The sequence below is a fragment of the Leuresthes tenuis genome, unplaced genomic scaffold, assembly GCF_036924035.1.
Source record: "Leuresthes tenuis unplaced genomic scaffold, fLeuTen1.0.hap1 SCAF_17, whole genome shotgun sequence".
NCBI lineage: Eukaryota > Metazoa > Chordata > Actinopteri > Atheriniformes > Atherinopsidae > Leuresthes > Leuresthes tenuis.
In genome coordinates this window covers 31,200,343-31,218,654 of record NW_027325371.1, presented here as the reverse complement: position 1 = coordinate 31,218,654, position 18,312 = coordinate 31,200,343, and the positions used below count along the sequence as shown (strand labels likewise).

The 18,312-nt window shown below is 40.8% G+C and overlaps 1 protein-coding gene and 1 long non-coding RNA gene across 3 annotated transcripts in view; both read right to left on the bottom strand.

Moving 5' to 3' along the window:
• Positions 1-6,709, bottom strand: part of hoxb4a (homeobox B4a) — a 342,957-nt gene extending 336,248 nt beyond the window's left edge. The window contains exons 1-2 of one of the 2 annotated variants that reach the window (XR_011907992.1): positions 5,444-6,709; positions 3,244-3,854 (exon numbers count right to left, since the gene is read on the bottom strand). Coding sequence is in view for 1 of the 2 variants with exons in the window: in XM_072368505.1 (XP_072224606.1) it covers positions 3,562-3,854; positions 5,444-5,900 (750 nt within the window). In the remaining variant the exon portion in view is untranslated. Of the gene's footprint in view, positions 1-1,984; positions 3,855-5,443 lie in introns of those variants that run through there. The other variant, XM_072368505.1, reaches the window with a different exon arrangement.
• Positions 487-17,844, bottom strand: LOC140272979 (uncharacterized). Its single transcript, XR_011907993.1, has 3 exons — positions 17,326-17,844; positions 10,871-11,055; positions 487-569 (listed from the first exon to the last, which is right to left on the bottom strand). It is a non-coding gene; the product is annotated as an uncharacterized lncRNA (long non-coding RNA).
• Between the last annotated feature and the right edge of the window lie 468 nt (positions 17,845-18,312).

The window sequence follows — 18,312 nt, the reverse complement described above, 5'->3', positions numbered from 1 at the left end:
GTTTAACCCCCCCCAAACTCAAACTCTAAGAAAACAGAAAAAACCCAACAGAGCCTGTAACTGAGGGCACTACGTGCAATACACACATTCACATATGCTCTCGCGCACATTTCAACACAAACATTGTTTGTGCCAAGTGTTCCTGGGGCAATAAAACCATAAAACACCTCTAAGCCATCAGGTCCGGAGAAACGAGAAAATATGATAGAGAAGAGACAATGAATCCAAAAAAGTCTTACCTTTCGCGTCTTCTCCGCCATCTCCCTCTGCGCTCAGGGCTCCCGCACAGGTTTGTTGGAGATTTGATAAAGGGGTTTCATTCTTTCCATGGAGAAGAAACAAGTTGTTGTTTTTTTTATGGTAGGCTACTTGCTGCTTTTTAAAAACAGCTTGCTGAAGATTAGGACGGGGAGGTGTATTTTGTATGTGTGTGTGAGCGTTTGAAGGAGGAGGGAGGGAGCACTGGGGGTGACATCCAAGTTGTCTTCCAAGACATCTTCTTTTTCTTTTCCTCTGTCTCTCTGATCTTTGCCCTCGTTCTTTCTTGGCATAAGGGGTCTTGTGTGTGGCTGCCGAATGACAATAGAAGCAGAAAAAGCGTTTAAAGAAGAAACAGTGATTAATGATATTTCCAGCATAATTCTCACATTTTTCTTGGGGTGCTGTCCAGAAAAGAATAGAGGGGAACATTCTTTCAGAGGGTGGGGGGTGGGGTGAAGGCAACTTACAACAATCTGGTCACAATTTGCTCAATCTATCTATCTATCTATCTATCTATCTATCTATCTATCTATCTATCTATCTATCTATCTATCTATCTATCTATCTATCTATCTATCTATCTATCTATCTATCTATCTATCTATCTATCTATCTATCTATCTATCTATCTATCTATCTATCTATCTATCTATCTATCTATCTATCTATCTATCTATCTATCTATCTATCTATCTATCTATCTCATATATATTTTGGTTGTTTTAGGTATGGGGAGCTTTTGCTTCCCGTAAATAGAGAGGACAAAAAGAGAGATACATGGGCAGAAGGAGTCTGTGACAAGAGACCCGAAGAAGGGAGAAATCTAGTTACAAGTAATAGTGGGCGCTTCTTTGGGCCTAGAATACGAGAAAGGTGCCCCCCCTCCCCTCTCTCTCTTTTTTTTTTGCTCTATATTTTCGATACCTGCTGTAGGAAAAGAAATGAAAATTAATACGGGACCTGTGCTTTACAAAAGAAGCCATTCGTCTTGTTGATTATCTATTTGGTTGTCAAGGTTTGAGCTATTGCGCTGGTCCGCTCCCTTTATATAATGTACAAGAAGAAAAACATGCGCGCACCACATCGGCTGAAGACAACACCCTATATGATAGAAAAAGGTGCATAAATTACACTCATTTAGGAATTAATTGATCTCACACAAGAAACCAAGTTTTTTTCTTCTTTTTTTAAACCATACGAAGAGAAGATGAGATGGGGGAAGGGCTCAATACGTGTCAGCCCGGTGCACGCATCTGAGCAGCCGTTAAATTAACGGGAGAACGGGAGTGAGACGGGGGAACGGGTTGTGATTTAAAACGAGATTACAGGACGTAATGCACCAAGATCACTCATGACCAGCACAGATGAATCACTGCAGGCTCTTGATTTCTCACAGGTCGCTGTGCCTTTGTACGCTAAACCAACAATGCACAAAATTATTTCTGTAAGTAGAAGCGAGTGCATGGATGCGTTTTAATACTAGAGAGAAATAAACTATCTGCTCTCTAAAAAGGAAAAAACGATTATTTTACAAAACAAAGGGATCATTTTAGCAAACAGAACGCTAAACACAATTTGAAAGTGAGAATAAGAATAAGAATCACATATAGGCAGTGAAGCACGCGAGTTAAGTTGCCAGAACGCAAATATAATTTGGTCTGATTTTATGATACCTAAATGAATCATATTGTTAAAAGAAGAAAAGGAATAACATCGAAATGTATACATTTCCATCCATTTATTTAAATTTCTATGAACTATTTACAAATAATGAGAAAGTAGACACTGAGGAGGCATAAGCAGAGAAAGGGGAAACTTCCATGTTCTGAGAGGAAACACGTTCAGCAATAACACCATCATTCTCATTCTCAACAACTGCCATTTGGAATGTAAAGAAATCAATTCATTAGCACAAAAAATCTCAAAGGCACAATGTGAAAGGAGAGGCCTTGATAAATAAGGAAATGAATGTACATTGCGTGTGCACAAAGAGTCGAGAGAAAGTGGAAAAAAAGAAACGCTGCACTGGTTAGAAGGAGCTTTTCTAACGTCCCCTTCTAAAACTAATGCGAATATTTAAATTACACTTTCATTTCCAGAAGCGAGTTGTACTGAAGGTGAAAATAATTTCAAAAATAGAAAAGCTTCACAAGCTGTCTCTTCACCAGAAAAAGAAAATAAGATAACAAATAGCATATTTATACGCATACTGAGGTAATAGGTAGTACAGAATATAGTGCTGTGTTTTGTACTTTTTGTACAGTTTTGGTGTACTTTCTTTTGGCAGCCTTGGTGGCCAAACCCTGTTTGGTAAGAAGTGGGAAATACCTTCCATTAACTTTTAGTTTCATCACTGTAACACACTGCTTCCCGGTACCCTGCACAACATCACACAATGAACAATCCACGAAAACGCCCCTTTTCACTCTCAGCAAAAACAGTACAGAGTACAATTTTACAATCAACGATTCATTAAAAGATAACTACGCAATTTTCAGAAGCTATATTTGCCATAAGCGATGAGGAAAAACAAGTTACAATTATTACAACCAGCTGCTTGGAGTCGTTTTGGATTATAATGGTTGTCTTACTACATGTCAGAGTGCTACAAGCGGCGTGAATTTAGGATTACTTAATGTCTGTCTCTCTTTGTTAACCCCTATCACCCTGTACGGAACTCCAGCTCTGGAGCCTCAAAAAGTGGCAGGGAACGGGAGTTCCGTTTCTATCGTGAGAGAGAGAGAGAGGGGGGGGGGGGGGGGGGGTCTTCGCTCTGCTTTGTTCCCACACAATAAACATGAGAAATGGTTCCAAAATCTGGCATGATTACGATTACAATCAAGGACTCATCTTCTCGCAAAAAAAAGCATTCTTAGTTCGAGAAATAGAGACAGACACGCAAACACTGTTTTCTGCTCTGTCAAAAGAAGAGAAGAGACAGAAATAAACAATGGAGAGAAGCAAAGAGAGACAAAGACAGACAGGCAGGGAGGAAGAGGTGGAATGGGGCTAAAAGCAGAGCAGCTACCCTGTTTACTCAGTTCTGTCTTCTTTTCCTACTTTTGCTGATGTCATGTTTGTTTTGTTGTTGTTGTTTTTAACTGGGAACGCTCCATCTACACTCATTCCAACGTCCTAACGTGGTGAGGAACGACGCAGGTCTGGTCAGCAGTGACCGTTCTCCCCGTCTCCAGAGCAACGGCATTATTCCGGTCCAAAGTGCAGTGTGGTTACCTCTCGAGCGTTCAGTTTGGGAGCAAAAAGGTGGACAACAAAATAAGGGGGGGCTGAAGAGCTGCGCTATAGGGGTTGGTTCTGGGGGCTTGACATAGTCTGGGAATTTGGGGTGTTGTTTGTCGCGGTCCGGACTTTGGTGTTGGGCAGCTTGTGGTCTTTCTTCCATTTCATCCTCCGATTCTGGAACCAGATCTTGATCTGCCGCTCTGACAAGCACAGAATGTGCGCGATCTCCACCCTGCGCCTGCGCGTCAGGTATCGGTTATAATGGAACTCCTTCTCGAGCTCCAGAACCTGTTGTCGAGTGTAGGCCGTCCGCGAGCGCTTCGGCTCTCCCCCTGTGTAGCTGGTATTCACTGTGGGAGAACAACAACAACAACAACAATAATAATAATAATAATAATAATAATAATAATAATAATAATAATAATAATAATGATGATGACAGAATATTTGGGCTATCGCGATATAGTTAAGATAATAAACCACGAGAACAGTTTAACGTCAGTGTTGAATAACGGTTCGATTAGTACAATCATAGCTTGCAAAAAGTGAGCTTTTTTTCATTTAGGCCTCCAGTGGGATCATTTAAGTGACCTCCGCAGTGGTTTGGTGTGCACTTTAAGAGAAAAAGGCGTTTTCAAACATGCAATGAAAAGAAACAGTCAGTGCCGCTGAGCCTACGGTGATGGAACACAGCATGGCACTCACACACGCGCAGTTTGTAACCTTATTTCATCTGACTACATTCATATGCAGAGTTTACAGTCGCGCGCTTTGTTTGGGTATTTTTCCAGACTACATATTGGGTAAACATTCGTTGGCATGGTGACGCGCTGCGGCCCTGCGGTGGTGTAAATCCCAGCACCTGCTCTGATGCTGGCGTATTTTTACACAAGAGGCTGTGTAAAAATATGAAAACATTCGTAAGATCAGAGGCAGCAATCAGCCAAGCGACTGGAAGCGGTTCCAGTTTGCTTTCAGTCATTTTAAAAAAGATCTAAGATGGAAGCGTTGTCTGTGTTAATAATAGCTTGAAATGAAGCGATGCAGGTGGTGGGTGGCGTGTGTGTGTTTGCGCGCGCGCGCGCGCGCGCGTGTGGTTGTGGTGGTGGTAAGGGGGATGTAACGACGGCATAGAATGGCCGATAGGGTGGTCATTCAAGAAATATATACACTACTGTCATATACTGAAGCAAAGTTTAGTCTTTGCTAAAACGCTACAGCTAAATATAGAATAAAATAAATAGAATTATTACAGGCTACAATGATTAACGGAGTGAATATAACAAAAACATGGAAGTGACTTCACAAAACTGAATTTTTTCTTTCGCCCGACAAGAGCTCAGGTTTTTCCAATGCGCAGAGAGCAGCTTGTCTGTTAGAACATGACAATAGAGCCATAACAGACTGGAGCTATTTGGTTTTACATTAGTGTTTTACGGCCGGCTCCATAAACATGAATATTTCATCTGCCATAAAACTTTTCTTTCCTTGGAACAGCGAATGGGGATGGAAGGCTCGAAGGACTGAAGTCCACTGTTTATACAACCCGACCACTTAAAATCAAATTACCAAAGCATAAAAGCTCACTTATGGTCTGAGTTGTTATGAGGACAGGAATTAGAGCAGACCAGCCCGAGATTAGACTTCAAAAGACACCACAGCGAAGAAGTGTAATAAAAATTTATAGAGGGTGTAATTATATTGACCCTGCAAACAGACGGCCGTAAATCTCAACCCAAGGGCTACTCTTCTGCTCTCCTTCTAACGGAAAACAGAGAGAGGAAACCGTATTTTGACGATGGAAACCTGACTGACTGCATGGCTTTCAGCTGCAGTCACAAAGGCTCAGAGAGGAAGGGAGAGAGAGAGATAGATAGATAGAGAGAGAGAGAAGGCAAGAGAGAGAGAGAGAGAGATAAAGTTCACATGCAGCTCTTACCGATGTTTACGTGCACTTTCTTCATCCACGGGTAGACTACCGGGTCCTTACGAGTACTCACGGGGGAAGAGGTACTTTGGTTGTGGGACGTTTGACCGCAAGACGAAGGTGGAGGCGGGCTTGGTGTAACCGAGTCGCTGCGGTGGCTCTGCTCCAAGACAGAGGTGGTCGGGAGAACATGACCCCGAGGGGACATCACCACAGAGGCGGGCTGCGCTTCACGCTGGCATGGCGTGTATGTCGGGTCGACTCGCTGCTGGTGATGAGTCTGATGTTTTGGGTGGTGTTGATGGTGGTGGTAGAGAGAGTCCGGCTGGAAGGCGGTGGGCTCTTGCCTCTGGGAGCTGTAATAGTCCGGAGAGTGACTGGGCAGATAGTCGCTCTGTGAGTATTCCTCGCAGGGTGGGAACTTCGGATCCACATAGTTGGAGTTGATCAAATAAGAGCTCATGGCCATTAATTTGAGTATTTTTGTGGAATTGCACCTACTCGAAAATATATAACTAAAATTTATATCCCATCCCTTTAGTCTTCGGTTATTTCTGTTCCTTGGAACCCTCCTACTTTTCTGTCAAGTGAACAAAGTTAAGATTCCACGTGACCATAGCCGGCCAATGGCTCTACGCCTTCTGGACGAACCCCGGATAAGGAAATAGGGTAAAACATATACATGGTTCTCACACGCGCATGATAATATGGCCTCAGTTTTCTCTCTGTTTTAAATGCACAGTCATCCTATAATTTACTCTCTTACTCTTTCCCATTTTGCCCATCAGTTCTGTGTATCTCTCCCTCACATGTTAGTAGGCAGGCAACATGAAGCAGTGAGTGAATTACAACAAAAACAAAGTGCGTCTGACACCTTTAAAAAACAGAATCAATATGAGACGCGCAAACAGGAGTGCACGCGAGAAATAGATACACGGTATAGATGGCTCCCCCTGACATAAACCCTTGCGCCTTCTTGGTTGTCTGACTGCAACTTCAAACATAGAGGAAAAAAACAGAACAAGTAACGGACATAAAGTGATTGGGGGCTTTAAATGGCGTATGCACCACCCAATGTGTACATGTGTTGGTGTGCGTGGGGACTGCTTGCCAACTCCCTCTTTTTTCTGCGCTTTTGAATCGTTAATACCAGGGAGTGCAGTGGTCTGGCCGGCTGCTACACCGCCACCCTGCAGCAATGTCGTGTCAGAGATTAATCTGGCTTGTTTAGGATCGATAGAAAATTAATCAAGTAATTCAGGTTGCATGGCCCCCTAAATCACCAGCAGACCTTTGCATGAAGAAGAAAGAATTCAACACCGTTCCCCTCCTCTTAAACCCGTGCAGCTTCCACCGGCACCCATCCCATTCAACTCATCTTGCGTAGTAATTCATCCTTAGCCCAAAACCAGGATTCATATCCCGTCACTCTTAGATATTACTGTCACCTGCATAATAAGTCCATATGCAGAGACTCCACTTGAGTTGCGCATTACTAAACACAGAAACAACGATCTTTATGTATCTTCAATAGGAAATCATTTATCAGACACTTATTCACTGGATGGAACAAGCTATGGGAAACTTTCAAAGTTATGTTTCCCCCCTTCAGATGTTAATGTGTCGTCATGTTTCATTCTGTCACAAACTATAATGCTATCACTTTACGACCATCGTTAACGGACACAGACTCAGATGTTTTGTTCCACATTATCCAGAAAAGATCATGCAAACACATGGATACTGTAAAACCACAAGGATTAGCTGAAATTTATTACAGTCTAAGCGACAGGTTTTACTCAGAAATTATTAGAATATGTTTTAAAATTAGGATACGGATTACCCTTTTTGTAATGTTTGTTTCCAAATGTATCAAAGGTGTCCGTAAACATAGAAACACTCATGATGATGATAATGATGAAGATGGAGACATCTAACCACTTTGTTTCAAGTAAACAGTCCGTTTTCACCTTTCTACACTAACCCCGTTCTGCTGAACAGTGCAGAAGACTGCTTGATTATTCAAAAAGAAAAAAAGTGATTGGATTAAATGAGTGAAAGGTGACTTCTGGTTGGCATTTAAAACAGTGAATCATCATAAAAAGACAAAGAAGAAAAATGCAGAAGGCAAGGATTGGATTCGATCACCACAAAGGAAAATGTGAAAAAATAAAAGATAACAATAACATAAATGAAATTACCCGTTTATATCTATATATATATGAAAAAACGAGCTTGAGAAGAGGCCTGCAAGTCTTAATGTGCGTTTCTCCACTTTAATCTGCGAACAAATGCAAACAGAATTTGAGCTGGCAGCAACTTTGCGGTGGGCCCATCGCTGCCGTCGTGTATAAATCCACTATATACTCCCCTAGAAGCGAATTTGTGATTGTTTTAATTATTTTTACACAAATCCGGATCTACAGGGTAGATATAGAAGACATTGGCTCTCTGAAGCACAGATGTGCCGCGTTCGATGGCGCGGAGGGTGAACTTATAATGCTGTACAATTCCCTGCTGCTCGAGCGGATTCAACGGACCAGTAAAGCAGAATGGTGAAATAATGAAACCAAAGTTCAGATAGGAAGAGAAAAGGCAGGACAGATGGTCTGTTGAAAACAGATTTCCGTGTAAATGCCAAACAGCGAGCAATGTTTATGGAAAGGCATTTTCACTCGATGTTGTAATTGTTCATACATGAAACACAGGTCATATCTTATTTATTTATTTATTTATTTTACTTATTTAGTTTAAATAGACCATGTGAAAAAATTATCTGAAATGTTAGATCTATTTAATATCGAAATCCTGTTTAGCATGAGATGCAGTTAAATATGAGATTGAATGAAGCGCGTGTGTATATGTGTCACAAACCTCTGTGAGACATGCAGACTTTTACTGCAATTTTTTATAATTTACTATATTTTCTTGGGTCATCCAATCTTTTAATGCTAAAATTAAAACACAGGTTCAGTCTAAAATCAAACTTTATATGGACAGACTACATCGCTCAATCAAATTAGAACTTCAGCTGCAATTGTTCAACGGAAAGAAAATCTTGGCATGCCCAAACGGGGACTTTATAAAAGAATTTAATGAAAGAAAAGATAAATCACTTGGCGCAGAGAAACGTTGTCCTATCAAACATTGTTCTGAAAGATGTGACTGAAAAATGGATGGAGCAGTGAACAAATGGATAAATCCTCCCTCAGTGTGCTAAATGAACTTCAGTCTGTCTCGCAAACTCTGTTTTAACAGAATTAAAAAGTCATCTGACCTTAGCGATGCATCGTGGCTTTCTTTCTTTCTTTCTTTCTTTCTTTCTTTCTTTCTTTCTTTCTTTCTTTCTTTCTTTCTTTCTTTCTTTCTTTCTTTCTTTCTTTCTTTCTTTCTACACGTCAATATATATATTAATATATATATATATATATATATATATATAGATAGATAGATAGATAGATAGATAGATAGATAGATAGATAGATAGATAGATAGATAGATAGATAGATAGATAGATAGATAGATAGATAGATAGATAGATAGATAGATAGATAGATAGATAGATAGATAGATAGATAGATAGATAGATAGATAGATAGATAGATAGATAGATAGATAGATAGATAGATATGCATATATACAGATATGACTTGTTCTCTTCTCAGGTGTGGCCACCTTGACCTTCCGCTCTGTTGAGGGTCACCTCAGGCTGCCTATCGATCAAGGTGTGTTGAGTCTGACTGCAGCATTTCCTTTGTCAAGTATGTCAGCAGAACGTATTGAGTCCAATGGTAGCCCATTGTTTTCGGGTAAAGGTTGAGGTCAATGTGCTGAGCAAAGATTTAGACACACCTACTGATACTTTCACGAAATGAACAGATAAACTGCCTTGTTCCAAAAGACATACATTTAAATGCCCAACACCAAACAGGCCACTACTTGTTGCTGACTTTTTAAAAAAATAGATATACATTTTAGAAATAGCAGACCCATCTGAAAAATTGGATTGTCCCGTTTTCATATCAAACTCAAAGGTTAGCTATCAACCGTTCAAACAAACAAGTAGATGAAGAAAGAAATAATCTCCTCATCCAAGATGGAGGCCTAACATGATATATTACAACGAGAAGTGGCGCTAAAAGGAGGGTGACAATAAACGCAATTAACCAGGCGGAAAATGCAGCAGAAGTAGATTTAAATATGTCTTTTATTGCGGTTCAAAAGGGTTTACATATAAAACACCTGACTGAGAGACTGAATGCCTGAAAAAATAATAAGTGTCGGGTTGATTTAGCAACATTCATTTTCTCTTCAAAACGTCGGACTTTTTAGGATGCGCTTGACCTGCTGGATAAAACTGTGTCAAATTAGGGTTGTCCTTAATAAGATAAACAAAACCCAACAAAAGTGTCATTTTAATTAACACCAAACCCTATTATTAATCAAAAACAGGTTTGTTTCACAATTACAGGATCAATTACAGGACGGAAAAATGTAGACTAGAAGCGCGTCTAAAATGTAAGGATCAGCTTGTGATAAAGTTATCATTTTTAAATAACGAAAAAAGCATTTTCGCAACAACAGACCCAACTGCTTTAACTCCATGGTGAGAAAAATGAAACAGAACATATTGAAGGGTTAAACGGCCTCATTGTCTTCAGCCGACGGACTTGTCAATGTTCTGAAATATTAGCACGGTTGGAAAGATTCAGAGACAAAAAAGGATCAGAGAGACGAGGGTCTTCTCCTTTGTGCAGTTTGAAAAATTAATTGTGGTTCATTCTTCTTGTCATTCAAAGTAACGGACAGAACAAAAAAGAAAAAAACTATCTATCTATCTATCTATCTATCTATCTATCTATCTATCTATCTATCTATCTATCTATCTATCTATCTATCTATCTATCTATCTATCTATCTATCTATCTATCTATCTATCTATCTATCTATCTATCTATCTATCTATCTATCTATCTATCTGAAATGATAAATATTTGATGTAGAAAACTATGAGTAAGAAGAAGTAAGGAAAAAAGACGTTTTTGGACCAGGTTTTATCGCTAACAAACGGCACCAGGTGGTTGATGAAGCTTTGTTGGGAACAGTGAAGGAAATGCAATTTAAAACGATGAAACGTTCAGTTAAAAACTTGAAATCTCTGCGTCGTGTCGTCCACCGATTTTGATAAATGAAAATTGGTCTATTTATTGATAAAGCTTGTAAACAACTGAACTCTCTTGGATAAAGGAGCTAAAGGAGGAGGGGGTTGGGTGTTCTAAATCAACTCTTTCACGTGGTCGTCCTTTTCCTCTCAGCACGACCAAATCACCTGCCATACGTGCATGGTTTGAGTAAAAAGCGAGCACACACACAACAATATGCAAATGAGGCAGCTTCCTCCTCTACAAAGCGATTTGTATTTTTGTGAAGGATACTCACTTCACTGGAGCTCCGAGATTCGCCACACTTTTCGGTCCTCGTCGGTATGGAATCCATCCCTTCATTTCAACATTTTCCGCGTAACGAGTACAATCCTTACTTCGGCATTCGCAACTCACTTTAGTGTTCTCCTTTCTTCCGTTGTCCGAACCCTCAGGTTAATTTTTCTGGATTATTCGCGGTATCTCAAAAAGAAAAGGGAAAGAAAAGATTTGGTTATATCCGTGGACACCGACAGTCACAGACACGCGCACCTCTGATCGCCTGTAAAGCGAAAACATGACTGCACCGCAACTGCTCTGTACACAATCCTCACCTAGATGCTATGCAGTTATAGCCGTTTTAACAGTAATAATCCAGCAAAAACAAAAGCAATGCTTCACACAAGTGCTTCTACAGCAGCCTGTCAGTGCGGAGAGACCCGACCGGATCAGCGTTAATGTGTTTACTCGGTGTTACAAGGAGCGGTTTGGGGTTGAGGGAGACCGAGAGGGGCTGCTGTGGAGACTGTGGGCTCTTTAAGGCATTAAGTGTGTGCATGGACTCAAGTTTTCTAATTAATCTGCCAGTTTGGCACACTCTTTGTTTAACGGCCGAGGCGTGTCATCCTGCGTCCCCGGTACACATTTTGATACTGTGAGACGCGCTGACCTCCCGTTCACCCGGAGCAAAGCCAAGCCTACCTCTCTCTTACTATTTCTCACCCCTCCCCTTTCCACACCCTTTCTTTCTGACATTTCCACCTTTCCTCTTTCTGTGATTTCGTTCCCTCTCCGTCATACTAAATTGAATTGAAGTCATTTGAAGAAAAATGGTCTGTGGATGAGGAAGAGGGAGGTTTTCTTTCTTCTCTCTACTGAACACTGATTTTCCTTTTCTTCCAGAATCATTTCTCCTTTTTCCTTTGTTGTACAATTACAAATGACACTATTGCACGATGACACGTAAACCAACTACCGTACCCCACCACCAAAAAAAAAACAGAAATGAACATTTTGCTATTGAGTTTAGATAAACACGCGGCGTTTTGATGTGTAACTGCACAAGGAGCGGGCGCAGACGTATCAGATAAGAATAGAATAAAATCATTAATTTTAATTAATTAGCAAGGACAAACAGTGACTCCAAATTTGCATAATTTGAAATAGATCTATGCAGCAGCACTGACAAAATACAGAAATAAAGTTCCTAAAAGACAGAAAAATGCACTGACAGTTAAGTTTAAAATATATCACGTGTGTTTACTTAGATAGATATGGGTTTATTTATATTTATGTATCTACATATTGCAGTAGGAGTTATCAGAGGTCCTCCTTTTCTCAGCCTTATCAGCACAGCCAGAAGATAAGTCATTATCTCTATCTGAAAGATTAATGTCCCGCCATTTTGTACAACCTCCATGTCTTTTTTGTTTGTTTGTGTCTTTCTTTCTTAGAATAGAATATAGAATAAATAAAAAACTAATCAAAACATTTGATGTTTTTCATGTTAGAGGTAATTTGCATGTTAAACACCATAATAAGGATATGGGTAACATTATTATCAATTGTTAAAATAATAACATCTGAGTGGTTGTATCTAATTTACATATGAAATAAATTATACAGATTAACCGTACATATTAAATACAGCTCAAGTTTTTCCTCCTTATGTCTGTTTCACATTCATTTCTTAAATGTTTTCTTTGATCTTCTAAATCCTTTATTCTTGCTCTCTTTGTTCTTCGTTGCAATAAGAAACTTCTATCACAGTGGTTGAAAAGACAAACTGAGCGTGTGTATGAAAAACAAATGTAAGACGGTGTGAACAACATGTGTAGCAAAACACCTGCAGCCCCCTGACATCCTTCACCCACCTCGTGTCACTGAATACCTTCTGCCCTCCCACCACCAACTTGAACCCCCCTGCCTTCCCCTCGCTACATTTCACCGGCAGGGGAGACTTTGCCTTTGTCACTGGCTAAGGGGGAAAGTAGGTCGGACCTCTTCTTTGCCTGCTGCTATAATTTCTCTCATCTGTACACTGGCTGCTGGCTTAAACATCTAGTCATGTTGTTTTCTTGATAATACCTTTTCTATTCTTTGCCTCCAGCAACAGCAGTGGGTGGTGACAGGAATCTACATGCGCCTGTCCGTTCAAATCTCTTTTCTCACATTTTTTTCAGTTTTGTATTAAACGGACAGGAGACAGACAGGGGACATAGTTGGTTCTCGCCGTCGTCCTGGTCTGAAGCGGGCTCTGGTGGCGGTGCGAGAGATCTGCATTCTGTGAGATAATTTAACCAACTGCTATGACTAAAAGAATGGTCAAATACAGCAAAAATAACACCGAAACTAAACTTTTCAGGGTGACAAAAATGATTGATTTAAAAAGGCAACTTTTACACAACATGATACAGCATAATGTGTAAATAAAGCTTTCATTTTCAATACCCGCTTAATCCAACTCGGGTCGAAGGAGCGGTCATTGGGAGGAGAGGCAGTACAGGTCGGCATCCCATCACGGGGACGACCGAGACAAATAACCACACACAATCACTCCCAGGGAGAATTTAGAGACACCAATTAATCTAACATGCATTCTTTTGAACAGCGGGAGGAAGTACCGGAATATCCAAAGAGAACCCACACATACACTGGGAGAACAAGCAACCTCCACACTGTAAGGGAATCGAACCTGGAACCCTCTGCTGTGAGAGGACGGAGCTAACCACCACACCACACCGGTTATTTCTAGTCTGACTGAATGTAACTGATACAGGCATTTAATCATTTCAAACACAGACAATCACCCAACTGAGTTTATTTATGACCTTATAGATTCATGTGCCACCAATTTTACCTCAGAAAAATGGCAGTTAGCAACTTTTCAGGTTGAAATTGATCATCTTCTCAATACCTTTTGGTTGCTTTAGTTGAATGTTTGGTTACGACTGTATTTACCCAGCCTGCCTGGGTCAATTTGTGGAAGTTTTCTGTTTGTCTCAAACTGCCCGCCTTTGTGATCCGGAAATGCAGGATACCTCTGCAAACAGCCAACTGTTCATTTACGTGGGTAAGGTCAACAAATCAATGTTTGTGCGGTGGTGCATGCTTGTTTGCCTCTCGTGCGCCTGCGTGGAACTCTTGCGCAGTGAGTGGCTCGAGCCTGGCTGCTGACCTCGCAGTGACTTCTTGTCATTAATTATTCATGAGTCTCGGTCAAGCCGTTCACCCCTGTCAGTATCCAGAGGACATTATGTTTGACGTATTGGTCAGTGAGCACGCGAACTGTGACGTCAACAAATCACCATAACCTTGGTAAATGTCAATTTAAATGCAGGACTAAAGCAATCACAGGAAGGTTTTTTTTGGGGGGTGGGACATTAGTGCATAGGCAGCAGTGTGTGATTGTAGTGGATGGAGAATATTTTCTATTGGCTAAGCTTTCTAATATCATTGCCCACAGAGTGAATGCACGGAAAAGGCCTATGTGGTAAAATGCAAGTCAGGCAAATGAATCAAATCACATCCGATCATCATCAAACCGGCGCTGTTCGTGCTATGCTGAAAACACACACAAACCATCTTCCCAAGCATTTACCTTTCTATCTCAGCTCGCTCGTGCTTGTCAATAAACACAACAAAACACATCTCTGCGACTCCCACTCAAGCCCGCGACTCTGATACACAGGCAATCACACGACTTTTTCAAGGCACGGAAATAAAGATCCAGTTTCATTATATAGTTACTCACCCCACTCATCATCCCCAAAATACAAGCTGTAAAGACAAACTCAGCGCCCTCTGACAGCCTCGACAGCTTCAAAGGAGCGGCAAGCCCGTACACATAATACACACAATGCCGAGGAGAAGCAGCTCTGCAGGCTGGAACTGCCCTGTGTACATACACGGGAAGCAGAAACAAAGCAGGCCACACAACTGCCGCTGCTGCGCCTTCCCATGTCGGAGCCTTTCTCACTTAAGCGGAAAAGAATAGGAACTGTATTAATGTCATGTCCCTATGTGTCTAGACCCTGTATGTGCAAATGTAGGTGGGTGGGGGTTGGTGGTGCGTTTCTGTATCATCATTAAAGGGGGGAAGCTGATGAGAAATTAAATGAGAGGCTTTCACCTTCCTGTTTACTGAACTCAAACTTCCTGTAAGACCCAGGTCATTCCCGAAATACATATATACTCATGTGGCGCAGGCCTTTGTGGGTGTGTTGTCTGCTCAGTCCGGTCTAACTTTCTGACACACATGTATGGCCTAGAGCAGACTACAAAATGTAGGAAAAAAGAAGGTAGATCCATCATCATACAAAACGAAAAATCCTTCGATTTAGCAATTCACATTAATGTATTGTTACTAGTAGTGATAATAATAATAATAATCAGAAGAATAGTAATAATGACTGATACTATTGCTGTTTTTGTTCATTTGTGGAATGATTGGAATGACAGTCGTGTATCATAACAGTGGTCCACCAGAGTCACCAGAGAAAATAATAAGAATAAGCTTCCTGATTTTTTTATAAAAACGCTTTAAGTCGATCATAATTTCAATACTTATAAATTCAAGCCATTGAATAACATCAGCTTTCATTAAGCTTTAGAAAAACATATACATCGCATGTAACTATGCGTTGTGGCCATGTTGTGAAATCGCGGAAAGAGAATGATTACCTTTTGTTGTTTCCATATCTCTTTCTAGGGTTTAATACGCACACACACACACACCTTGTTAGCAAAGAGCACAGGAGTCTGTGTGGCCGGAAAAATTCACTGACATATTAAGTACTTTTACGGCAGAGGGCGGAACAGCTTTCGTTGCTAAAACTCTCACACATAAAGAGAAAACTTCTTATTAGTTTTTGACTCATAAAATAAAAACAATCTGAAAATGGCAAATAATAGACAGATCATATATCTGTCTGGTTACACAAGATTAGATGTGAAAATAGCCCCGGAATAGAGAGAAGGGTCGTGGGGAGATGCACACTGGATTCTCACATTCATTTGGAATTGTTAACATTTTTTTTTTTACTAAACTTTGATCTAATTTGTTGCCATTTCTTTTGCTTCTGAATTTAACTGATATTTAAGGTGAAACAGCTTCATTAGGATTCTTTCTGGAACACCATGGCAGCTCAATGTAGTGTAAGTGCATTTAGACAGAATTCTGTTTATTTCACTGGATGCATGTATCCAGTGAAATAAACAGAATTCCAGTGTAGCTGCTATAATCAAGAATTCCGTTCCATTCTCAGTCATACTGTGTCTCTCTTGTTTGATTTAGTTCCGCACCGAGTGGACCGTGTCACAGATATCTGACTGCAGTCATTTCTAATTTACAAACATGTGCCAATAACTGCAGCCTTATTTGGTTCAGTTCTGTCGTTTTCATAAACTGATGAAATAAAATTATTTTTCAGACCATATGTAAAATATAGTCAATCCTACTTGTGCCTCAGTATTCTATTATTATGTATTCGATTACAACTAGTTTGTACTACGGGTTTGTATATTCCTATTGTTTAAAAGTGGTTTAATATATTAGCTGTTCTTTGCAACAAGTTAGACGCACTTACCGAGCATGTGTGTACGTGAGTGTTCATGCACGTACGTGTGCTCAGAATCAAACAAGAAGATCAGGTTCTGGCGTAAAATAACCCTCTTTAATATCTCGAATGGTGAGGCTTGGAAACATTTGTGTCCGCGACATACTTTTCACTCACACCCATCCTGTCTCGATAATACAAGGGCGGGGGCAGACAAAGATTTACTTGTATCCCAAGGATGCATGTCACTAAAGAGTGTACGTGCATGTGCTCTCACATGTGTCCTCGACGCTCTTTTTTTCCATGAACACACACGAGCATTTTTACAACTCGTAATACTGCACATGATGGCTGTGCGTAAAAACAACGTCTGCTGTCGTGTGTCAGTTCATCACTCTTTCAACAAATGCCAAGCGTTCCAAACAAATATGTTTTAAAATGCAAGAAAATACAACTGGAAAACCTCAAAGCAGGTCGAGTAGCATGGCACTGTTCTAACTAGTTTGTTTGTCACTCGTTTACTCACTTACAGACGTACATACAGCCCACCGCTATGCAAGCAAAGCATGCTGTGGTTTACAGACTGTCACGTCTCGGCACCGAGAAACATTCAACAAGTCTTCAGGTGTCTTTGCAACATTATTACTCACACACTAAAATAACACGCGTCTACGTGCACTCGCGTGTACATGGACAAAGCATTGTTCATAATTGTGAGGCCATAGGGTCCGGTTCGGACTCCGCCAGGACAAAAATCCCACTTATTTGGGGGCAGTAAGCGCGTTAATGCAGCAGCGCTGCACACAATGAATGGGTGACTCTGTAATTACACATCCCTATCGCTCTCTCACTTAACCAATCCCACCCCTCTCTCTACTTAGCTCTCACTTAGAGGCAGCTCTCTTACTCTACTTACTGTGCGTCTTGGCTCTTCCTCTCTACGGGTTTTTCCCAGTGTCCACAGCGAAGCAGACCAGAGATCGCCGGGGTCCAAGTGTGAAACGGAGCAGGAACAGCAGCCGATAGTAGTGGCCTGTTCTCTCTCACTCACATACACATACGCGAACACACACACTCCTTCTCCCACCCCGTCTTTACTTTACTGACCCCTTTAGGATCTTCACGAAGCCGTTAAACCGTCACTTGCTTTCTAGAATGTGAAATATATAGTACGATGTCAACTCCCCAAAACCATAAAACTAACTTTATAGACCCCACGTGATCAGGAGAGAACCAGTGAGGGGTATCAGTGTGAGGCTTGGCCTGATCTTTACGATTCAACCTCGAGATAAAAACCCTCATGTGTTTGACATGAGAATGTCAAAGCTACCTTCTTTTTATTGTTTGGCTCAAAGCAGAAGGGGTTAGTTATAAAAAATCCTCGGCACACATACACACAGAGAAGAGGCAAGAGATTGTGTCCAGATGAAAACCTCTCGAAGGGACGGTAGGTGACGGTAGCTGAGCATAATCCGCCATGTATTCCACGCACTAGATGTTCATAAAGAGTGTAGTGCGTTGCAAAGGAAAAAACATACACGAACATTTTAGAACGTGCCTTTTTCCACAGGATGTGGACATGGAGTTAACCGAAAATCATTTAATCTTTCTCTGGAACAAAACAAACACCCCCGTCTATCCATTAGCCCAGGTAGATTTCACACAGTAGAGGCAAGAATCTGGCAAATGCATGCTTAGGCCAGTAAGTGACATGGATTTTTCACAAAAGTATATGAGAAACTTTAGTTCATTTTACATCAAGTTACAAACAAGCACAAGAAAAGCTCACCAAGGGAAATGTTACAGGGACTCATTTTCACCGTTCTCACACCAGCACGCAATCACACGCACTCATAGCCAAGCGGTCACAATAAAAAAGTCAAGACATCTCTCTCTCTCTTTC